Source organism: Cyclopterus lumpus, chromosome 19, assembly GCF_009769545.1.
Source record: "Cyclopterus lumpus isolate fCycLum1 chromosome 19, fCycLum1.pri, whole genome shotgun sequence".
In the NCBI taxonomy this organism is placed as follows: domain Eukaryota; kingdom Metazoa; phylum Chordata; class Actinopteri; order Perciformes; family Cyclopteridae; genus Cyclopterus; species Cyclopterus lumpus.
In genome coordinates, this window is record NC_046984.1 from 7,249,909 (window position 1) to 7,274,908 (window position 25,000).

Sequence of the window (25,000 nt, forward strand, 5' to 3'; positions counted from 1 at the left end):
GAGCCAATGGCACGCTCCGATTACCCTGACAGGATGACATCACCGCTGACATCACCACGCCTAGTTCAGTATCCTGGGAGATGGCCACAATCGATAGATACCTTCCGCCCACTGTATACCACACACTCACACACACATCGTAATAACACCAGACTGAGTCCCTAAAGAGAGTGAATGGTGTAATAAGAGGAAGCTGAGGGGATTTCAAAGGGGAAAACAGTGGAGGAAAATTAAAAACCATTACAGGTGATATGGGCCTACTCATCATTAGGGGCCAGTAAGCAAGTTTATTGAGCTGAAATTTAAACATAAAGGAAATATGAGGGACTTAAGGAGACGATGGCACAAACAGCTCCTCCGTCTCTGTGTAAATAGAAGTAATGGTGCTAATTTATACTGGAGGGGAAAGCAACTCTTGATTCCTTAATCTGTAATTGCGATCTCCAGTGAACGGCTGAGATATCCTTCCGCGTCGAGGAGCGGCATAAATGAATCTGTCTGGGATCGGTTTCATCTCCCAAACACATTCGGGATGACAAAACGCCACGAGCTGTATTAATAACATTCCATGCAGAGCGGACGGGGCGGGTTTTAAATAAACGTGTTGCAATTTGGAGAGCGTTTTCCACGCCACGACAGGACTTATTGATTTCACACCTATTACACATGCTAAGCACGTGCACACACATGTAAACAAATGCACACTCACACACTTTGTATCGCACACACACACACACACACACACACACACACACACACACACACACACACAGGCAGACTCAGACAGCTGCAGAGCGACTTATGATTTTTACACTTATTAATTCTGTCGACAAGGCTTGCAGAGGCAGGATTTACACACAAGATTACATTGGTTTAATAAAAAAAAAAGAAAAAGAAGAAGCAGGTGAGGGGGAAACATGACAAAGAGGGAGGAGGAGGAGGAGGAGGAGAGGAGGATGAGGAGAAGGAGGAGGAGAGGCGGGAGGAGGCACAGTCAGGGAGCAGGCAGCGTCGTGGAGAGACTGTGATGGAGGAGAACAGGGATTCATCTGGGATTACTTAACAGCTTACACACACAAACACACACATTGCCGCGCACGCACACACACAGATACTCGCATAAATAAAAACACTCTCTCTCAGAGGGACGAGAGGAAAATAGGAGTGCTTACAGAAGAAGTGTTTGAAAGGAAAGGGTCTAATTAGCAAAGCAAGATGCCAGAGCCTCGGGACACACTGGGCTGTGTGTGTGTGTGTGTGTGTGTGTTTGTGTGTGTGTGTGTGTGTGTGTGTGTGTGTGTGTGTGTGTGTGTCTGAAGCTCAGGTGTCTATCTCTGTGTCACCCCCAACACACACACACACACACACACACACACACACAAACACACACACACACACACACACACACACACACACACACACAAACCCGTCCCAAAGGGAAAAATAAGGTCAATAGGCAAGAACATAGATTCCGAGCTGAGGGAGGAAGCAGAACAGTTAGTGGGTGATGTGTGTCTGTGAATGTGTTGAGTCTTCACATCTGGGTTGCACACGTCTCCCATACTTCTTTTATTTGGCTCACTGTAAGTGTGTGTGTGTGTGTGTGTGTGTGTGTGTGTGTGTGTGTGTGTGTGTGTGTGTGTGTGTGTGTGAGAGTGTGTGTGTGAGAAAAAACTAGGGTAAACATTTTTTTCATGTTTCTTAATTTTCAGGGTCATTTTTAGTGAAGAAAAAAAGAAGATACACATAATTATTGGGTGCATTTCATTTCACAGGCATTTCATAGACTTTCAAAGGTTTAAGGCTGGAAGGCCTCAGCAGTTGAAGAAGCAATGTATTTTCAAAAGAACTCACCCTCGGGGTCTTTCTCTCTGCTCCTCTGCTGGATCTCCAGCTCGGCAAGTTCTCCCAGTATCTCCATTCCGTGGTGTGGTGGAGGGCTCGGGGCCCGGACAGCAGGTGCTGGTGGGTACAAGGCATCTCTGGTGGCGCACAGAGCCGCGGCGATCAGGAGCTCCAGGCTCCACATGTAGGCCTCTTGGGCCGGAGTGCTTGCCGCGGGAGGTTGGACGAGGTCAGAGAACGAAGAGGGAGCTGGTGAGTTGCACTTTAGTTCCACCAAGTCCTCACCTGGACTCATCCCACTCCCCTTCTCTTCCTCCTCATCCTCAACCACCTCTACATTCACTACTTTTTTTTCCCCATCGTTCTCCACTTCCTCCTCCTCCGCCTCCTCTCCACACACAGAGACAGTACATTCTGTTGGTTCAGGCCCAATTGTCTCTCCCTCATCCTCCTCCATGTCCTCTTTTCCATGTTCCTCATCATCCTCCTGTTCTTTGGTGAGTTGGGGCTCCTCCAGGTTGACCTTCTGGCCCGGGCAACCCAGAGAAAGCTCTACTATTAGGGCGTTTCCTGTGGCTGTGGACGGGCATGCTGGCTCTGGAATTGAAGCTGGGGAAGGGCATGGCGCCAATCCCGAAATGTTGCTCTCGGGCTTGTAGCATCCTTTCTCTTCCACCCACCTTTCTTCCTTCTCTTCTTCTGCAACTCCGATCTGGGATTCTACCACTTCACAGTCTCCCCCATCCTCTTCTTCCCTCGTCTCTTCTTCTTCTGTGGTGTGGCAAGGAAGTGGGAGTGTCTTGGAGTCAGGCTCCGCCGGCTCCGCCTCCACCACAGCTTGTTCAGCCAATCGAGCTTCAGGAGGTGAGGACCCGGCCTTAAAACCCATGGAGATTGAAGGGTAGGTGTAAACAGGTGGTAGGTCTGGTGAAGAAAGAGGAAAGGTCAAAAGGCCTTCTGACATAAAACAATCTGACAAACTGCACTTAAATGTATCTCCAAGCATCTAAAGAAAATAGAAAATCCCCCTTGCTTTTAAGTCAGCTCCTTTCCCTTTTCAATTCATTGGCATTCTGTTCAGGCAGACAGGATGAAGCATGTGATTACAGTTGACATAACGCACTGACAGCAGGGTGCAGAAAACACAGAGTGTGTGTGTACAGCAGTGTATATAATATGCACTGTGTGTGTGTGTATGTGTGTGTGTGTGTGTGTGTGTGTGTGTGTGTGTGTGTGTGTGTGTGTGTGTGTGTGTGTCTGTGTGTCTGTGTGAGTGAGTGTATAGATCTATGTAGGATATTGATGACACCCTGCCATTTTTCTGTGATTGCAGCACCGGCCCTGTCACCCCTGCACTCTTATTATTGATGGTATCCCTCCGCCCCCTGACAACACAGCCAGATGAATGCGTATCCTTCCGCCTATACTTCTCAAGGACCCCTGAAGGATAAGGAGGGCCTGTCTGAAGATTTCACTGACCTTCCTCTTGTGACACACATGCAAGCTCTCACACACACACACACACACGCACGCTGGCATGTCACACATATACACACTGAGTGCCCATATGCTTTTTCTGACCCTAATGGCTGACCTGTCCGCTATCCCTCTTTAGCTTCCACCGAAAATTGCGCACGCACACACACATACACACACACACACACACACACACACTCAAGGACACACAGAGCAAGGGATCAGCCATGCTTCAAACAATTTCTACAAAATCAAAAGAATACCACGCTTCAAAGACCGGGGCTACATTTCTGCAGCAGCCCCCTCCATCTCTCTCGTTTTTCTCTCCCAAACTACATCTCTCTATCTCTGTGCCTTGTCTCTAACTCTGTCTATAGTTCTGTTATCTGACTTTTAAGCCTCCTGTTTTTTTAAATGTGTTTAATTAAGACATTGCATCCATTAACCCGCCTCCAGAATTCTCCTCACTCACCTGGCTCTAGGGATTGTGGGTAGTCCTGAGGTGGTTGTCCCTCTCCTCTTTCATTGCCCCTCTCCAGCCCCTTAGAGAGGTGGGACGGAGCAGGGCTGAGTGCCGGGGAGCGGGGTGCGGCCGCTGCCGGGCTTGGCGCTGGGGTCAGAGGGTTTGGCGGGTGAGGTCGCCTGGACGGGGAGTGGAAGCAGGGCGACTGGCGGCTGCTGGGACACATCCCCGGTGACGGCGTTGGCGTCTTGGGTGAAGGCAGGGCGTGTGAGAAAGGTTTGGCCATGTGAGAGGAGGTGGTGAACGAAGAAGAAGATGAACAGGGGGGAGTTCCGGATGCGGAAGATTCATGAGAAGAGTCCTCTATGGTGATAGCATGCTCATCGTGTTTTCTCTGTGGAACCGAGAGAGAGAACATAGTAGTTTAAGTAATAATCCTCAAAACGTTTGTACAAATACATCATATTTCCTATTAATTAAAGCATTTCAACCACAACAATTACATTTGACTAAAAAGGGATCTAACAACTTTCCTGATGCATTTTGTTTCAAACAGGAGATGCAGCAGTTTACTTAAAATAAATAGGGACAATACACACAGAAATACCCCAAAGATATTCTGACAGAAAAGCCTTCAAAAATATGAGTCACAGAGTTGGCCACACTGTTTGATTTCCAAATGATCTGACACTGTGATGTGACACAAACGCCTGTTTATCAATAAAACCTTTTGCCAACAAAAATAAGTTGTTGGCTTAAATAATTATTGCTGACCGTACTTTTTTCTTAGTGTTCATCTGAAAAGAGAGATGCTCAAACAAATGTATCTTAGTCCTGACAACTCAGGAGGAGGATGAACAATTGCATACGTTCACAATATTTCCACACTCATTTCTCATTTGCCCACTGTTTCACAATAATATGTTTCTAAAGATTAGACAAAAATGCAACCTCCAAATGTGTGTGGGTTACATTAGTAGTGGTACCTGTCCTAAGGAGTGGCGCTGCATGTGCTCCATGGCTCGCTGCTGCTGCTGCTGGTGCTGATGCTGCAGGGCGTACAGCTCCTGTTGCCGTAGGAATGAGGAGCGGGAGTAGACGGGGTGATGCTGCAGATGAGATGGGGGGCCTCTGCCTCCGTACACAGGGGGCCACAGACCTGACTGCTCCAGAACGTCTGGAGTAGGAAACAGAGAGAAAGAGAAAATAAAAGATTCTTTCTTTGATATGAAAAATGTGGAACAAGAAAAAAGTAAGACGTTCCTCTTTGCAACTCACACCAATACACCTTTTCAATAAGTAAGCAAGAAAATAGTCAGTACAGAAATATAACAACCATGAAAATATCTAAAAATCTCTTCATGACTATTGCAACCATAGTCATGAAGAGTAACTAAGTCCATGGACTCCATTCACTGCTCTTGCCGTGAATACTGAAACTGGGATTGCAGAGGTGCTCGGCCACCTTAACTAAAGACGAAACAACTGTGACCTGTATGAGCCGTCTGTTGGCCTCAGACACAATCAATGCATGCTTCACATCCTCCATTCACCTTCTTTGGCTCTTTCTGGGTCTAATGATGGCGTTTCTCTATTCAGGAAAACACATCTTCTTCAAAGCCACATCCTGGCCACATATGAATTTAGACACACACACGCACACACACACACACACACACACACACACACACACACACACACACACACACACACACACGCACACACACCCTCCTTGGCTGCCTTGTCGCTGGGAACCTTTGTTCTGTGAGATTAGCCTGAGTGGGCTAATGTTTCCCAGGGGAAGGGTTCAGTGGATGCACTTCCCCTCTCTGCAGGAACTCCCACGGAGCGAGGCAAGGGAGGCGGGAGATAATTAAATTTCACAGCCTGTTTGCAAAGCAGGGTTGACGCGCACACACAGATACAGACACACGCACCCACGCACACACACACACACACACACACACACTTTTCTCTCTCAAGCAATGGCTGAGATGTACAGAACAACCTTTCACACTGAGCAATGTCTCATGTTGTTCCAGACATGAACACAACTAACTGTAGATTTTCTCACACACACACACACACACACACACACACACACACACACACACAGTCCAGTGCTCCATCGTGTAAGAGATGAACGGCAGTTAAAATGGTTTGCATAATGCCGGGCACATGCAGAGGGGGGCAATGGAATAGCTGCTCCCATTAACGAAGCTATAAAACACGGTCCCACTGACAGAGGGGCTTAGTTGAGCATTATATTATGATTAGCCAATGATACTAAAACTCTGGGAAAGAAATGGCAGCGGCTCTGATGTTACACATGGAGAGAAGGAGGGAGGTATACAGGGGCAGTAAGTACGGGCAGACAGCAATACATATGAGCTCTGCTGGATGTGTGTGTGTGGGTGTGTTGTTGTAAAAGGATGCTTAGCGTACCGAGGTGATGATGAGGCCCGGGTTCTGTTGGAAGAACCACCAGCGGGGAGTTGGGGTCTTGGGTGAGCGACCCCAAGACAGGCTGCAGAGGGCTGGGTAGACCTGGTGGGAAGCCGGGGCTCATTCCTACGTGGCTCAGACCTAGAATAACGACACACACACACACACACACACACACACGCACACACACACACACACACACACACACGCACAGACACACAGAGACACACGTGCGACTCAGTCAAATGAGGGCATTTAAATATATATTTTACTACTCCCAAAAGATAGTGGTGTGCTTAGAGGGTAGATCTTGGGACACACTCAACAAACAAACTTTCACTGGTGCTCTTCAAACATATGTAAAGAGCAACGTGTGTGCGCTTACATGTCGGAGCGACGTGGAGTTTCAATAAAACAACTTTACTTTATCAATGGATTGTTTATGAAACTGCTGTTGAACCCTGCTCCTGCCGTTTATTACTCCTGCTCCTCTATGCATGAGAAGTTTGCTCTTTTCTACAAGATTTATTTATTTGATTGTTGTCTCTGTAGCTCATTTATATGATGCAATTGTTATTGAACCTATAGCCAATCAATACATGCTTTTACATTTACTGTACACCTTCTCTCAAGATAACATTTCCAACAAATAGATTAAAAAAACTTCTGCATTCAACATTATTAACAATGTCAACGTGGTTGTAGAAAGAAAAGAAAAAAACATCAAACATCAATATGCCGATAATCCATGTGATATCAACAAAACAATAAGACACATATTATTCTTGAAAAGGAAAGCCTTTCAGGTTCAGGTTCTACGTGTAAAGAAACTCTGTAAAAACATGTGCTGCTCTACTCACTGTATGAATGCCCCATCCAGAGGGAGGGACTTCCTGTCCTTTGCATCCAGTGGTGGTGAGCCGGGTGAGCATGTGCAGCAGGGTCCACCCCTAGCCTACTGGCCCCTCCGGGAACCAAGAGGTGTGAGGTCAGGTCACCGTGGCAACTACTAGATGGGTGGATCCTGGCAAACTCCACGCGTTCCTTGTTTTCCCTGTCGTGGCGGTAGGTGGGGGAAACTTTGTCATTATCTTTATTATCCCTCTTATTGTCACCATCATCATCACCATCATTATGACCATTATCTTCATCCTTGTCATCTTTATTACTACTACTACCATTATGATCATCAAGAAAGGAAAATGTGACGGCAAAGGGAACAGCCATCATCTTGTGCCTGCTCTATGAGTTCTCATTATATGTTTTTCTTCCATAATATGACTACATAATAAGAGCCTGATACTTCAGAGACATCCGTATTAGTCCCTGTAACATTAATGCACCACATCTCATCTTGGAGAGAAAGAGAGAGAAGGGAGAAGAGAGAGAGAGAGAGAGAGTGAGGGGGTACAGAAATACCACATCAAAGGGCGAGAAGAGTAAATGGAGTGAGGGGATGAGAGAAAAGAGAATCTACACCTCAGACTGAGAGAGAGAATAAAAGAACTGCAGCTTATCAGATGAGAGTGGAAAATAATAGATCCTGCCATGTGCATGTGCGTGCGTGTGTGTGTGTGCGTGTGTGTGTGCGCGTGTGTGTGTGTGTGCTTTTGAATACAAGCGTACCTGATGATCATTTCTCTTTCTCTGTCCAGGTGATGAAGGCTGATCTGTTCCTCGGTCATCCTCTTCCTCTCCTCTGCCTCCCGGCCAAGAGTATACACGTGGCGTGACACTCCTGAATTGTAAATACAATCAAAGTAACACGCTTACAGCAACCGTCATCAAAAGTATCCTTCGATGGCAATGTTTCAAACACACGTACGTAGGTCTGAAAAAATACAAAGCACTGACGACATTCTGGTGATTCGAAAGGGAAAGTCTACCGGCAGATGTTTGTACACATAACGACATATTGTGATGTTCATTGTAACTTCAACATATTTTGTATATGAAAAAAAAAAGTGAAACAATCCCTTGGAAACCAGTATACCTCTGCCTGTACAATGACCTTCTTCCTGAATGTGCAACATGGTGACTAGAGACCGAAGCTGTTTGCAATTTGAGTCTTAAGGTCCGACATGCTTAAAGCTTCTCCGCAAAAGTTGTCTTTGTTTGGCCAGTTAATCATAGAAATAAGTCCCCAATAAACGTCAAAAAGGACCGAGAAATGTAACTGTACAACACCAATAACTGTGCTCAAGTGTTTAATCATGGATTTTTTTTCCCTTATTGTAGCCTAGAGCACAGAAATAGCATTAATTGACTTTCAGCGCAAGGAGCATTAATGATGTCTGACCTTTCATGCTGGGCAGCACCCTGCCCTGTCTGCTGTGTCCAGGGGTGTTGTCTGGGGAACGATGGGGGGGCCTGGCTACCGCAACCGCAATACCCACTGGAGGCTGTCGCACCTCCCCCTCACCTGCCTCCCCGGCCTCCTTCCCACCTCTGTCCCCCCTCTCTCCCTCGTTAGTGGAGCCTCGGCGAGGAAGGAGCGATTGTTTGGGAGGCTCTTGCAGCGAAGAGTTGCTTTTAGCTCCTCCGCGTTCCCCTTTCTCTGATCTCTCTCCACCCTGCTTGAGGCCACCCAGACCCCCAAAGGGGCCCCGCTGTGGCAGCAGCAAAGGTTGCTGGGAGCTGTAGTTCATTAGATTCTTCATAGCACTGCCCTCACCCTCAGCGGTGTGCGACGAGGAGCGAGAAAGAGGTGGAGGGGGTTGAGAAGGGGGCTGGTTGTGGTCACTGTTTGGAGCTCTGATGCTGAGCCCTCTTACTTCACCAGTACCAACTGGTGCTTGGTGGGAGCTTTTTCTCTGGTCCTCTTGGTAGCCCCCTCGAGCCCCCCAGGAAGGCGCTGTCTGACCTCTGTCTCTTCCTCTCTCTTCTGTATTTGCTCCATGGCTGCTGTGCTGCTGGTGCCGTATCCTTGCAACCTTTTGTCCCTCCCTCTGAGATGTTGCCCCTGACCCCACCCTCCCATCAGGATGAGGTCCTGAGTGGGAACAGTCCCTGAAGGGAGGAGTGCTGGTGTCTGGGCCATTCTTGGGTGTGCCCTGTCCAGCACCAAGTTGTGTCCCCTGGGCCTCCAGTGGGAGTGAAGGCCGGTAAACATCGTCCACAACCTCTACATCTCTGAAGGATGAAGATCTGTCCAGGCTGCAGGACCGCAGCTCAGACTGAGAGCTCGCGTTGGAGCTGGGTTTGTGGAAGTGCTGCGTCTGGTGGCTCCAGTCAGGAGGTTTGTCAGCTTTGCCGTATCCCAGCTGCTGCTGGTGTGGCTGCGATTTGTCCTTCTTTTGGCAAACACTAAGTCGGATGTGGTGATGAGAGGGACTTTCATAAGATCCTTCTCCACTTCTGTCATCTGACTTTCTCCCACCTCCACCTGCTCCGCGACAGTCGGTGGCCGCCAGGTCTCCTAGGGTCCCAACTGAGGGCACGTAAGTTACTCTCGCCTCCCTGCCAGACCCTCCAGGGGTGGATGCTGAATCTTTGGAGGGTGTCAGTGTGAGAGGGGCTGGGGAACAGTAGAACTCAGGATGAGGATGGTGATGTGCGGGATGTAGCCACCCTGCTGCCACTGTGGCGCCCATGTGCAAAGCATGAGGAGGCGGAGGGGGAGGTGGAGGCATGGAGTAGGAGGCCACAGTGTGGGGGTTAGGAGGTGCCAAGATGGCTGACGTGTTAGCCGCACCTCGTCTCATACATTCATTGGAAGACGCTGAAGATTCACTGATCCTCATTTCCCCGTTTATGGGTCCATCCTTGGCGCACCGCCTGCCTCCACCAGATGGAGGTCGACCAACCCCACCACCATTGCAGCTGCTCAGTGCTCCCCCTTTTCCTCCGGAGCCAGTCTCTGCTATCGAACCGCCGGACAGTTTACAGGCACTCATATGTTTCGTCTCCTGACTGGCTGAGTCACTGTCTCTGTACTCCTTGTGTCGCTCCAGAGAGTGCCTGTGGTCCTCCTCCCTGCCGTGTGGTGTGAGGTGGGGAAGGAGGGCATGGTGAGGGTGGGGGTAAGCTTGGTGGTGGTGGCCAGAAGGACTGGTGGCAGGGTTTGTCTGATGAGGATGGTGATGATGAAGCTGATGTTGTTTTTCTTTGCTCTCCTGGTGTCGCTCCTTGCTGCTTGATCGCTCCTTTGCCTTTGACACAGACGAAACTCCTCTCTCACCCACGTCCTTGGTGCTCTTCCCACCGCCTCCCCCGTTGTCCGTCTCTCGGCTGCAAGAACCGAGTGAGTGGCCGGGGGCAGTCCGGGACAGCGGAGGAAGGCTGTGACTGGTGGAGAGCAGAGGGGGCTGGGGAGGAAGGCCTCTCAGGTAGAAGTGATCTGGGGGACAAGGAGAACAATTAAAATCCCTAAAGTTGAGGGATTTTAGAAATAGAGAGAGAAATGTTGACTTCAAAGTGGCTGTTAAAAATAATACTTTTAATAAAGTTTGATTAAAATTACTATAATCAAATGTGTTTGCAGATATGTGGTCGAAAAGGGAATTAGAAGTTGCCAACTTGAAAAACTAGACCCAAGTTACCAGCTGTTCTTACTCCTGTGGTGAGTGCTGATGAAGCAGTTTGGGAAATATAGAGATATTTATTCACTCTGTCCCATTCACACACACACCAACACCTACCTTTTTGAGTTTCATAGAAGCGGTGCTGTCCATAGAGACTGTTGCTATGGTGATCCAGGGGACTCATGGGGAGAAAAGGAGAAGCAAGACTTCCTGAATAGCTGGGGTACCCTGTCAGAGGGAGAGAGAGAGAATTGATGTCTCTCTGCAGCGTTGACATTCAGCAGCCTTCTAAACAAACAGTTTATCTCAACGATCTATCATGAAATGGGGCCATTTTTGGACAAACACAGAACAAATATGGCCAGTTAGTGCTACTTTCCCCATAAATGCACTTTTACCCAAACACGCCACATGAGTTGACATTATTTACAGTGGACAAAGTGGTGACAAAAACCACAGCAGACAGCTACTGCCAAGCTCCTCTACAAAACAGTTTTCCCAAACCAAGAGGATAAATAGTATGAAGCATTGCAACCCCCCCTCCTCTTGCTCTTTAATACACACACACACACACACACACACACACACACACACACACAGTCCTCCCAGGAGGTCACTGGGAGGTGAATGGTCGTTCCACTCTGTTCCTCGTCTTCAAGGACGTTGAACTGTATCGTAGGAGGTCTCATTGGTTTGTGTTATCGGGGGCGGATGTGTGTAGGGATGGGTGGGGGTCGGGTGTGTATGTGTGTGGCGTTGTTGTGGTCGTTGAGGTGGGACGTTACTGGAGGGAAAAACTGCAAAATCACCACAGGCCCACGTACATACACAAGTACACAAACAAGCACACAACACACAGGAGGCACACAACTCCACATTACGGGGCAAAAGGCTTGGATTGTGCGTGTGTGTGAATGTGTGTGTGTGTGTGTGTGTGTGTGTGTGTGTGTTCTCCAGCAGCTGGTTTCATGCCCCACAGAGTGTCCTTGCCGGCCTGTTAATTGGCAGCCGTTAAAAGTTTAACGGTGGTGGCCAAAGTAAACAGCACTCCATAAAAACTCATCCTACGCATTCCACAGTCGCGGCAAAACCACCAACACCCCCTCACGGCTCCCAGCATGTGTGTGTGGCACTCCGTGTGTCTGCGTGTTCATGCTGCAATGTAAATGCATGGACTGTGTACACGCCACTGTGTCTGTGTGCACGTGTGTGCGTGTGTGTGTGTGCGTGTGTGTGTGTGTGTGTGTGCGTGTGTGTGTGCGTGCGTGTGTGTGTGTGTGTGTGTGTGTGTGTGTGTGTGCGTGTGTGTGTGTGTGTGATTACTCTGACTGGTTAACAACCAGTGAATCTAAATAGCAACAATTAGCCAAAAGGCTCTATCAGCCATCTAAAGCCAATCCCCTGGGTAATGATGAGTGATAAAACTCAGGAGGGAGGGAGGGGAGATGAGAAAGAGGAAACAAAGACGGCAGAGGGACTCGGCGGGGGAAAAGGGAGGGGGGGGTGGAGAAAAGGAAATGAGGGAAGGAAGGGAAGAAGGGATAGAGGAGGTTAGTGATTGAACAACGATGTAAAGCCAGTAAAAGTAAAAGAGACACCAGAAGAAAAGGCCTGTCAATATGAAAAGCCCCCAATCTGGTGCTGCTGTGAGGCGTATGGAGAGGGTAGTGTGTGCGTGTATGTGTGTGACGGGGAGGGGAGGGGAGATGAAGGAGGAAGTGAAGAGCTTTGAGATGGCTGAGATGAGAGGAAAGAGGAAGGTAAGGACAGGAGCGAGAGCACATGAGATAGGGGACAAAAAACAAGGACAGGTGTGGAAGAGGGAGAGAGAGACTGTGTGTGTGTGTGTGTGTGTGTGTGTGTGTGTGTGTGTGTGTGTGTGTGTGTGTGTGTGTGTGTGTGTGTGCGTGTGTGTGTGTGTGTGTGTGTGGGTGCGTGTGTGTGTGCGAAGGAATATGTACTGTTTTTCAAACAACTGTGCATTTCTTCGTGAATATGTCTCATCTGTGACTATGTGTGTGTATGAGTTTCAGTACGTGTGTGTGTGTGTGTGTGTGTGTGTGTGTGTGTGTGTGTGTGTGTGTGTGTCGGACAGGTTCCTTCTCTCTGTGCTGGCTACGCTCCACTCTCTGGACCGTGGCCAGCTGGCAGACCGCCTACCGGAGCTCCCTGGCTTGAATTCTTAAAAACAATCATTTGTAGTGCGCGTGCGCATGTTCGTGCATGAGTGCTAGTGTGTGCGTGTTTAGACATCAAAGCCGAGCCACACTGACACAGAATCCGTCTGATAGTCGCACACATTCTCCCTCCACACACACACACACACACATACACACACATACACACACATACACACATACACACACATACACACACATATACACACATACACACACAAACACACACAAACACACACGCGCTGGCTCTCCTCGCCACTGCTCTCGCGCGCGTTGCCGTTGTCCCGCCTCCAACTCTCTGAATCTGGTTTCAGACTGTCACTCTGGGTGACATTAGCGCTCATTTTCAGGCCTTAACCGTTGCGATATATCGCTCAATGAGCTGCAAATGAGGCAGTTGTACAAACAAAACTCTCAAGCTTTAAAGCTGCGTCAGGAGAGATTTATATTTAAAAGCACAGCTCTTATGGTGTTCTTCTTATGAGCCCAAATCACACATTTCGGCCGCTGTACCGTCTCCATGAGGCAGCGATTCCGGCTTATTTTACACGCATTAATTTCTAGTGTGAACAATTCTTTACCAACAGGATGTGACAAATTAAAACATATAGAAGGGAAATAAAAACTGTTCAATAAACAGCAGCGGCCTCCGAAAACCGTTGTACCATCGTTGGCAGGGAGGAAACTTAATTATTGTCGTATAATATAATATGAATTAAATTGTGAATAAAATAATAATGTCAAAATAAATCATAAGAGTCCTTTTACTCAGGGGACATTTTGACATTGTCAAAGTTGTAACGAACAGCAAGCGGTAAGCATGCAAAGTACCAGGATGTTGGCTCATCCGAATGGAATGCAGTCGTTATTGACGGTATTGATTACACCTGTGCTTTTCACCACTGTGCCAATGTCATCAGAGGACCGCTTGAAGATGATTCATAAGGAAACTAATAAAGTTAACGTCTGCACCGAAAGCCGAACTGACTGGTTCCCATGTTATTCTTTGTAGTTCATGTTTGGAGACGTCAAAGGCTTTCTCAAGGCGACATCACATCCACGGGGTGTTGTCGTTTACTTGCTCACAGTTCTGGGGGAAACTGGCGAAACGTGAAATTCTGATTCTGACCGTTTTCACCGTTAGTTGAGAAATACAGCCCGTGGCGGAAGCTGTCTCTCTGTTGAAGACTTATTTGCAGGTTATCTGTTTGGACCCATCTCACTGTCAAAAGAGAAATCCTCTTACACACACACACATACAGAGAAACACACACACACACACATGCACACAGACACACAGACACACACACACACACATACCTGAAGGGGACAGATAACTAAGTCAAGCTCACTCTTTGACCACAAACGGTTAACAGCCGAAAGAGGACATGATGCATGTGGATGCGCACATTTTTGTGTGCATGTGTGTGTATGATCAGGAAGGGGGCCGTTGGAGGTCGGTTAGCCCAGAAGGGGCCCCGAGGGTGGGGCTGCGGTCGGAGGGGGAGGGGGCTGTGTGGAGGGAGAGGATGGTGGAAATGGGGGTAAGTTTCAGTCTGTGTGTGTGTGTGCGTGTGTGTGTGTGTGCGTGTGTGTGTGAGGGGGGGTTAGAGGAGCTCATGAAACTTAAAACTCTGCCCTAACAGAGAGCAGGGGGCTAAAGATGATTGAGTGAAAGAAGAGGAGTGAATGGAAGGAACCTGAAGTGCATTGTGAATTACTGAATTATGATCTCATTTCTGTACTGCATGAGGATGTGTGTATTTGTGCGTTTGTTTGTGTGTTTGTGTGGCAACGGGAAACGGAAGACTTGGTCGTGCACTATTTTTGAAAGTGTCACGGTGCTCGAGCTCTGAACTAGAAAACCGCCACAAACACAAAGCCACACACTCGCTGACATACAGAGCCAGAAGAGAGTTGTCTGTGTGTGTGTGTGTGTGTGTGTGTGTGTGTGTGTGTGTGTGTGTGTGTGTGTGTGTGTGTGTGTGTGTGTGTGTGTGTTTTCTATAAGTAGCATCATCTGAGGCGTCACTGCTGCGTGTGTGTGGCCTCCGCTCAGTGTTGGTCAAACCACTTAATGGCTCCATCTCGATCTAATCCCAAACCAAGACCCTGGATTAACCAGAGACCCAAGCACTCTGGACTGCCTCCTGCATGTATGTGTGTCTGTGTGTGTGTGTGTGTGTGTGTGTGTGTGTGTGTGTGTGTGTGTCTTACCTTCATGTGAATGAGGGAACCAGATAGGGGAAGCGCTCGAATGGGGTCCATGCCTGTAGGAGGGGGAGGAGGGGGAGGCAGCGGGTCCCGAGGGGTGAGGAGGGTGGGAGGGCGGCGACCCCAGACTGCTGGCCAGGAAGGAACCCATGAAGGAAGCACCTGAGAGACGCAGAGGCTGGAGGTTAGAGAGGTGCTGGCTGATAACATGTGAGCAAGCTCCCCCACAGAAGAAGCACCGAGAAGGCTTTAATGTTGTTAAACTGAGAAGAGTAGAAACTAAATGTGTACATGCCCTACAGATATCTCCGTTGTTCACACATGTACTGATAACAATAATAATGACAATAATAATCCTAATGAAATAATTTAAATATATGCATTTCGGGAGCAAGAACCCAGCAGGAGTTTGAGGCTGGATATTTCTCCTGTCGGCACGTATAAAGTCAGACTATTACCGAGTAGTGCTGTAAAAATGAAATGAATCCCTTCAAGCTACATTCACACCACTGTCCCAATTATGATAATTCCTTCTCCTCACATGAGACACGTTGGATTGTTTTTTTTAAATAATTATGATCAGAAAAAGGCTTCGCGTGAACTTGTTTTCTCCTATAAAATGGGTCCGGAGACATGAAGCTTGTATTTAAACACATTGTCACCATTGATAATTTTCACCTGAGCATCAAATAGCAACAAACGCATTAAATTAATAACCACTGGAAACGAGTAGAAGCTAAGTGACAAAAAAAATAATAGCATCTTTTGTTGATGCTCAGCACACTCGTGTCTTTTCAGCACGTCTCTGCGCCGACCCTTAAATCTGCTTTTACCCTGGTAAAGAATTGACCAATCGTATTCAAAAGCATCACACGGGGACGCAGTTTGGAACAAGGAGTAAAAACCCTCATTCTTCTTATTAGAAAGGGACAAAGAGAGAGAGAGAGAGAGAGCGCAGGTGCTCGAGCTCATCCTGTTACGGTTTCAGCAAACTGAGCGAACGGGCTCAGCTCAGTTTGGCTCAGCTTGAATGTATTTCTACTTATCAGCATGCTCTCATTTAGTGGAACAACCTGAACAGTTGTAGGGGAAGGAGGAAACAAACCCATGGGGAATCAGGTAATTAGTCACTGGATGGAGGGAGAGCGAGAGGGAGAGGGAGAGGGAGAGGGAGAGAGAGCGAGAGCGAGAGCGAGAGGGAGAGGGAGAGGGAGAGGGAGAGAGAGCGAGAGCGAGAGGGAGAGGGAGAGGGAGAGGGAGAGGGAGAGGGAGAGGGAGAGGGAGAGGGAGAGGGAGAGGGAGAGGGAGAGGTAGAGGGAGAGAGAGAGAGAGGTAGAGGTAGTGGGTTGGGTCGTTACCATAAATGCTGCCTCGCATCAGAGACAATTACCACAACCACAACAGTCTGCATAGGTGTCACACACACACACACACACACACATGCACGTGTACAGTACCCTCACCTCAACCACGACCTGACGCCCTAACAACCACAACCACAAGTGCCTTCAACTGTCTGCCAATCTGCTTCTCTTCTCTCTTTCTCACGCGTTGAAACACGCTCACATTAGAGAGAGGGCATGGGATAAATCAAGAGGGAGATGGAGCAGCGCTGTGTAGAGGGAGACAAATCAGAAAGAGGTGTGTGTGTGTGCGCGCACGCGTGTGTGTGTGTGTCTATTTATACAGCTGGATCTGAAGCACCGGCGCACACGCACACACGCAGATGAAGACAATTTAAAAGTAGAAATCCCTCCATCTTTTGCGCTTGATATGTTCCCTCTCTGTAGTCATAATACATTTGGAGGAAGAAGAAACTTTCCCTTTTAGACATTTATTTTCTCTCTTTCTGTCTTCTCTTTCGTCCGCTCCCTCTCTCAGACAGGGTATTTTTACAGTGTTTTTTTTTCTTTCTCCAAATCTTTTCTTGTACAACTGTAGATCAGTGGTCTTTCAGCCAGTCATAATAAAACACAGCTCATAAGACTCAGGCTGGTTTCACGAGCCCCCCTGAGCAGACTCACACACACACACACACACGCACACACACACACATGTTCAATAGTTGCTCACTGCACCACGTTCACAACAACAGACATTACAAAAGAAAGTAGCCATGCATTTTTTTAATTACACGATGCAAGTGTCAAGTGTCTCCGAGGGCCATGGAAGTTAAATTGTATCAAGAAAGACATACAAAGTTTCAGTATCACAGTTGTGATATTGATAAGTAAGTTTCGTGGCGTAAATACTCAGCATTCCTGGCTGACTGTCTCCCCACAGATGTTCTTTAATCTCTCACCCTCCCAGATCTCCACCCTTCCCCCATGTCCCCATCTTTTTTCCATTTACTCATCTCTTTCTCCTCTTACCCCTCCCTCCCCATCCCCGATTTCCTGTCACCCCCCCCCCCCCCCCCCCCCCCACCCCACACACACACACACCCACACCCACACCCACCCCCTCCCCTCCCCCTCTGTGTTTTTTGTTTTTGCGAGTTGAGGAGAAAATCATATTTGCCCACTCCCTCTGGTCTGCCGATATGGAAAATCATCGTGGAGGCCAGCCGCTAACGTAAACCTTATTTCTGTAACTGTTTTTTTTTTTTTCTCCCCCTGCTTTTCTTCCTGCCCTCTGTTTTCTGTTTCCGTTTTTCTTTTATACTGATTTCGCACATTCCCTTTCCATCTGTCCGCGCTGCATCCTCCAGCTTCCCCGTAAACTCTGAGCAGAAACACCGATTGGTGAACGCTCCGAGCTAGCCACCACGGGCGAGATCCATCGGAGGAGTGAGCGAGACGATACAGTTGTGATCAACCACAGATCTATGTCAAAGCTAACTCTGACCCAAGTGACATGATTACCTGCAGCTCATTGCTATACGTGTGCGTTATTTACAATAAATACGAGCTGCCGACTGAGAGATCAGCTCCATTCATTCATTCCGTGGTAATTAATGTAGAAAGATGTCTTCGTTTGTCACCCATTTTTCCCAGTTGGCATCATGACTTGGAAAAGTGTGTCAACACACAGGCAGCGAATCCTCCGATGTTGACAATCCACAGTAAGAAGACTCCGAATTATGAGTTTCTATTCATGCTAATACAGCCAGCTGTACTTACAGTGAGCAAAATCTGCTTTAGTTTATTTGTGATTGACTGTAATGTGATTTTCTGAGGGGAAAATCCACTCAAAAACACTTAAACACTGTTTTATAGGAGATTGAGGGAAAAAAAACAAGTGCTGGAAATGTGCCTTGCTTTTCCGGGCAGGTTTTGCTGCTTGGCATATTTGTTGGTATTTTCATGGATAACGGGGCCAAACGTACATTTTGGGACGTCGTCATATTTCCAGCGCAGCCACGGTGGAGTTGATAGCATTGAGTCTGGAGATTCAACAGTATAAAAGTCGGGATTTGGTGTCAGTGCTTCACAATGTAACAGCCAGAGCTTCAGAGACGCCATTTTACACTGATGTGTAATAGCTATACAGGGAGAAGTGTATCTACAAAAGGCCACGAAGAAAATCTGAATTCTCCACAGAAAATAGCTTTTTAGCTGTCACACTATATTGCTGCTATGTAAAGTTGATTGACATAACACCTATGACAGTTGAATTTTGTTATTTAACCTTAAACCCTAAACAAAAGTTCCATAAAAAAAGAAGAAGTATATGTATGTGTGAGGTCATGCTCACACACCTTTAAGGCACAATATCAGAAGTCAAGGTTACATTCTCATTGTTGTAGTGTAACATCTCTGCTCTTGCAGTTATTAAACCAACGCATACACAGTATATGCAGTATGTTGCACGAGCCCATTGAAAAAAATAAAAATCTACGTGAAAGCAAAATCTCTCTTTTGTGCGTTTGCCTCAGCGGCTGCTGGAGATGAAAACTACATTGAAACAACAGAGGACAGGCCAAACCGTCCCAAGGCTTCTCGCTGTTCTAAAGAGAGAACGGGAGGATGAAGAGGAGGATGAAGAAGAAGTAAACAGGAGAGGAGAAAAGGAAGACACCTAGAGATATAATGAATGTCACAAGGTGAAAGAAGCAAACGCAGATAACGTAATGGAGTGATATTCTTTTGCTGTGGCTCTCTGAATGGACTGCTGGTGATCGATACACATACACACACACACACACACACACACCTGGAAGGATGACGAGTTAAATCAATCTGCATCCGATTGAAGATCAATATCCTCTCATGCTCTATTGTCACATTTGCCGATTAACAAAAGCCTCTGTCCACACACTGATAGACTGAACTCTCCCTTCACGCGCAGACACACACATTTTCTCGACTCTGCCGCTGACTACTGAGAGAGCTTGAGAGCCTGACAGTACACTGAGTGTGTGTGTGTGTGTGTGTGTGTGTGTGTGTCAGAGGTTCTGTCTCTCGTTAGCTTGGCTGTTACGCTTATTGCCGTACACTTGGCAACCTCTCGTCAGTCCGACCCTTTCATAAGCCTCCAACCACCAGCAACCCTGGCATTGAGCCTTCAATCTGTGTGTGTGTGTGTGTGTGTGTGTGTGTGTGTGTGTGCGTGGGTGCGTGTGTGTGGGTGTGTGTGTGTGTGTGTTTGTGTGTGTTTAGGGGCAGGAGTCAAGCCAGACCTTTCTGATCTGTTTTGACACCACGGAATTGCACAAGTGACAGGGCTGCTCAAACAAGGCGGTTGTGGAAGGCGCTTAGACACACACACATACACACACAAAGGTCCGTAAAAGCATTATGGCACTGGGGACACAAACACATTCAATGTGTGAGTAAGCACCCGAGCGGTGCTTACAAAGAATACGTTCAGGAGAGAAAAGGAGTTCTTTTGCTCGACTAGGTCCGGGTAGCATTTCCTTCTGCTCTATCTTATTATTCATCAATTGACTCATTCATGTTAGAGAGAGCAGGGTGTGCAAGCAAAGCATGGCATGTCGCCTGGGACGAGCGGCTGTACTGAATCACATTACGGCGGGAAGAAGAGAGAGGACAGAGAAAGGGAGAGAGAGAGAGAGAGAGAGAGGGAGGGAGGGAGGGAGAAAAAGAGTGGAGGGGAAAAATGAGATGAAAGAGCTACAAATGAGAGATTTCCCTGTGAGGCGCATAAATCAGCAGACTATGAACAGCACAGCTCAAAGCCTGGCTCCCAGGCTGCGGACCAGAGCCTCGCCACACACACACACACACACACACACACACTCTCTCTCTCTCTCTCTCTTCCCCTGCTACCCTCTCTCTGCATGTACATAACTACTGTAGTTACATCCCAATCTCGCTGCACCTACATGAGTGCGTTTCCACCATCAAAAGCCAGAGGCACACCATCTGTTGGCTGTGATGCCGCGAAAATTACAGGAAATAAAAGCAGGAGTGGAGCAGGAGGAATTAAATGAACAGGGAAGGAAACCGTGCACCTGGAGTCAACCCAGCCTGAACGGCCCCTATAAAGATCTGCGCTGTTGTTTTCCATTGGCGAACGTGGCCCACAAAATGCACCAGTAAACTGTGAGTGAGAAGGAAAATGTCCCTGCTTTTCACCACAGACTTTTTGGATGCTACACGCCCACCCATCCACGGCAGGAGGAAAGGCCATATATGGTCAAGGAGAGCAGGAACTCACAACACATGAGAGATTCTTAGGAAGCAGGAAGGAGGGAAGAGGGGGAGCTGTTAAGAGTACGTTTTTCCATGTTTTACCAAAGAAAACAGGGGATTTTGGTGAATAGGGGTCATACGAGACTGGTTCTGTAGCCTGGGTCAGAATGAGACACAAATGATACGTATGGGCATGCACACGCACACGCACACACACACACACACACACACACACACACTAATTAAAAGCATAAGGTTGCTGATATTTCAGGAAAGCCTGCGGTGAGAGCCAATAATGCAATTCCGCCTAACTTGAGTGTGTATACGTGTGTGTGTGTGTGTGTGTGTGTGTGTGTGTGTGTGTGTGTGTGTGTGTGTGTGTGTGTGTGGGGATGTGTGTGATGGCAACCCCCCAACCACAACCCCCACAGTTGCTTTGCTGTTCTGCTCAACAGTGAGGAAGCCTGTTCTGGGAGTTCTGGTCGTCCTCCAGTCCGACATGCCTGTGCCACGCCCCTGTGGTCCATTCAGTCTGCAGCCACAGCACACACACACACACACACACACAGCACATACACACACACACACACACACAGTAATGATTTGAAGCCTGCTGCTGGATGAAATATACCGCTGGGTCAAGACACCAGGAAGAGCACAAAGTGAGCCTAACAGAAAACACGTCACCGTGAGCTGAGAGCAAAGTGGAGACAGAGACGAACAGGTTCAGATGTGTTCCTCCATGAATCATGTGATCTACTGAAGTTCAAACATGAGTCAAGTTCAACACTTTTCAACATTTACTACTCGCTGGTTACTTGTTACAATCTAGGATATATTAGCACACGACCCCTATTAAACAGATGTATCGTTGGGCCGCATTGTGTCGCTCTGCCACTTGTTTACATTAATTCCCGGATTATTATGACGGTTCAAAACCACAACAGGAGACAATAACAACATGTGAAGCAACGCAATGGTTCAATATTTGGCCTAAATGACAATGTGAAATAGTAAATGCCAAGAGAGGATCGGAGATTAGACACAAAACCTTCTTTTCTCAGCTACATCTTTCAATGAGGTGATATTCTACCAACTACTTTATTTTCTATCATTACATTTTTCTGTGATTAATCGGTGTTTAATAGCATTAAGTAATATTCACAGAGACCTACTAAAGCAGGATCATCATTAACCTATTTTACGTGAACAATGCGTCACATACAGTCTGTGAAAGCTGCTCCTAGTGACCCTGCTCAGGGGTAAGCTATACGGAGCGATTTAGCATCTTTCAGCTTATTGTTTTGGTTTTGTCGTCCTTGACTTTACTGTCGGTCTCACTACTCTCATGGCGGCGTTTCCAGATGCAGCTGCCAAAAAGCTCTAAAACTCTACGACCTGCTCAGCACTAAACGACAGACACACAAAGTTAGCGACTAACTAATAAACTTAAAGGAGCATTTGGCAGCTAAAGAGGCAGATATATTTCCGGGAATTGGTAGAGACCAAAAATAGAGAAGAAAGTGAATATTAACCTGAAATTCACCAAGTGGACGCAAACACAACTCTGACTGCATCCAATGTTGTCCGGCTTGTGTTCGCAGCTCGTTTCCACCCTAAGAAACGTCAGCTATTGCAGGTTTAAGTAGGAAATGTGGGAAGTATTAGCTATTCAAAACTATAGCTGTTAAGAATGGAAACCAATTGTTCAATCGGGATGGTGTACCCGGCTCGGGCAACAAAGCTCAGAGAAGCTCGGATTACAACGTCATTCTCTGCCCAGGTGGACATTACTCCACTTTATCTTTACATACAAAGAGTTGTTTGAAGAACCTCAGAAAGGTAAGATAAGCCATGCTGAAATGGATCTATTTTGGCGAGTCTTGAAATAACTTTTATTGCGCACTAAATAAACCAAAAAATGAAACACTAACTACTATTATTATTTTGTATTTGTGATTAGGGGCATCCTGCCTCCAACTCCAGTGGAAACAAACAAACAAACCTACACAGCAACGGCGAAGCCTGTAGGCGGAAGACAACATCCTTTAACCAGCAGAGCACACCCTCCCGAAGTGTCCTTGAGCAAGACATTGAATCCCTACCAGCTCTGCCACCGCTGTAACTGACCCCGCAGTCTGAGCTGCCTATTTCCCTACGGGGATCAAATGTCACATTATTATTACAGCATGCTACTTACAAGCCATCGACAGTGCTTCCTTCAATCCCACGCGACGGCAAGTCATATCTGAGTATCACTGGAGCAGGATGTGTGTGTGCATCTATGTATAACCGTGTGTGCGTGCGTGCGTGCGTGCGTGCGTGCGTGCGTGCGTGCGTGCGTGCGTGCGTGCGTGTGTGCGTGCGTGCGTGTTCAACCACGGCGCTCTGTATCACCCTCCATCATCGTGAGTCGAGGGGTTGTGGTTCCTAGAGAAGCACTTTACTTAAATTAGACCCTCAACGGCTCGACATGCAGGTGTCAGCGTGTGTGTATATGTATGAGTACTGCATGTGTACTGTACGTGTATGTGTGTGTGTGTGTGCGTGTGTGTGTGCGTGTGTGTGTGTGCGCGTGTGTGCGCATGTGTGTGTGTGGGCGCCAGACAGTCAGTGTGTGCCGGTTTGTGTGTGTGAGGGGGAAGAGACTGAACAAGAGAGAAGAGCGGGATCAGCAGACAGCGAAAACGAGAGAGAGGCAACAAGGGAGCGAGCGGGGGAAGAGAGAGGGAAGGAGTGACGGAGGTGGGGGGGAAGGATAGGGCACGAGCAGGCGAGAGAGGGAGACAGCAGGTGAAAATAACCTCGCCTGACCTTATTTCAGCATGGCTTTTCCATTCTTTATATTCCCTCATTGCTGTAATATTTACACAAGAATAAAAGATTATTGGAGAGATTCGCAGAGAGGAAATAAATAGCAAGAAAAAAGGAAAATAAACCAAAGAATGGAGAACAGGAGGCTGATGGATTGGGGGATGGGGGGGAGGGGTATTCAGGGCTGCAACTAACAATTATTTTCATTGTCAATCAGTCTGCCAATTATTTTCTCGATTATTCAATTCATCATTTGTTGTGTGAAATGGGGAAAAAAGCGAGTCCATCACAATTTCCCAGAGGCCGAGGTGATTTCTTCAAATGTCTTGCTTTCTCCAACTAGCCCTAAAAAAAAAAAAAAAACGCCTTCCATTGCATCCACGTGTCAAACAGACTTATGAGGCTGGAGGCAGACAATCTTTGGTATTTTTTCACCAAAAAAAACTGCGTGGCTGAAATAGTAGTAATTTTCTGTCGGTTGAGTTTCAGCTCTACTTTTCATGAAGACGACATCAAACCGAACCCAAACTAATTCAACCCTATAACAACCCAGCACTCTATTTATATTATTATAATATAGAATAATGTATTATTATTTATTTGTATGTATTTACCTGGTCGACAGACACAAGCTGGACAACAATGCAATATAGAGAAAGGAATAATCTATTAACTAAGTAGTTAACTATTTTGGTAATTCATTATCCGTTAAAGTAATCTGTTAAAGCAAAAATTGCCAAACATTTCCTAGTTCCAGTTTCTTATTTGTGAGGAATGTCTGCTTTACTTTGTCTGAGTTGATCATAAACCTAATCTGGACTGTTGGCCAATCTGGGTTTTGAGAGATTACAATGGGTATTTTTAACTTCCTTGTTCAAAGAAATAAACATGCAATATTCAAATGTTAAAGAAGAGCACATTCTTCTTTGATTGTTTTATATACATTTTTGTATTGTGGCATATTCATATTATGATAATGAGCCCTTGTTACCAAGAAAAGACTGTCTGTCACTGCGCTGTAAGCCATTGAGACCAGGATGCACCAATTATACAGACTTAAGAGAACATTTTTTACACAAAGTCAGCTTCACTCTGCATATCAGACAAATGAGGGTAAACATCCTGACATCTTGGTACAGATCAGCAAAACAGATCACTCGGCTGCAAAATATATATCTGCATGTCACAACTGAGGAGAAAACCCACGAGAGCACTCCTTCTGTAATGCACCGGATTGTTCTGTTTAAGATATCTGTCTTCTTGAGATTATTTATCTATTTATTCTCATGAACTGTTGTGTTCTGAAATATGTAATTTAGCGTTGGCAATAACATTAACATCCATGCCACCAAAGTCTATTTGAGTTTTTTTTTTTTTTCAAGACAAAGCGGAAACAAATGGAAAAGCCGATAAAGAAAGACCAACACTGAGATGTTCTAATGAAGC

The 25,000-nt window shown here is 46.9% G+C and overlaps 1 protein-coding gene across 3 annotated transcripts in view; it reads right to left on the reverse strand.

Moving 5' to 3' along the window:
• Window positions 1–25,000, reverse strand: part of bahcc1b (BAH domain and coiled-coil containing 1b) — a 53,038-nt gene that overhangs the window by 16,466 nt on the left and 11,572 nt on the right. For all 3 annotated transcript variants that reach the window (XM_034557883.1, XM_034557884.1, XM_034557881.1), the window contains exons 3-11: window positions 15,147–15,305; window positions 10,870–10,980; window positions 8,529–10,568; window positions 7,856–7,967; window positions 7,090–7,283; window positions 6,230–6,370; window positions 4,771–4,961; window positions 3,794–4,178; window positions 1,855–2,769 (exon numbers count right to left, since the gene is read on the reverse strand). In XM_034557883.1, coding sequence (XP_034413774.1) covers window positions 1,855–2,769; window positions 3,794–4,178; window positions 4,771–4,961; window positions 6,230–6,370; window positions 7,090–7,283; window positions 7,856–7,967; window positions 8,529–10,568; window positions 10,870–10,980; window positions 15,147–15,305 — 4,248 coding nt within the window. The remainder of the gene's footprint in view (window positions 1–1,854; window positions 2,770–3,793; window positions 4,179–4,770; window positions 4,962–6,229; window positions 6,371–7,089; window positions 7,284–7,855; window positions 7,968–8,528; window positions 10,569–10,869; window positions 10,981–15,146; window positions 15,306–25,000) is intronic.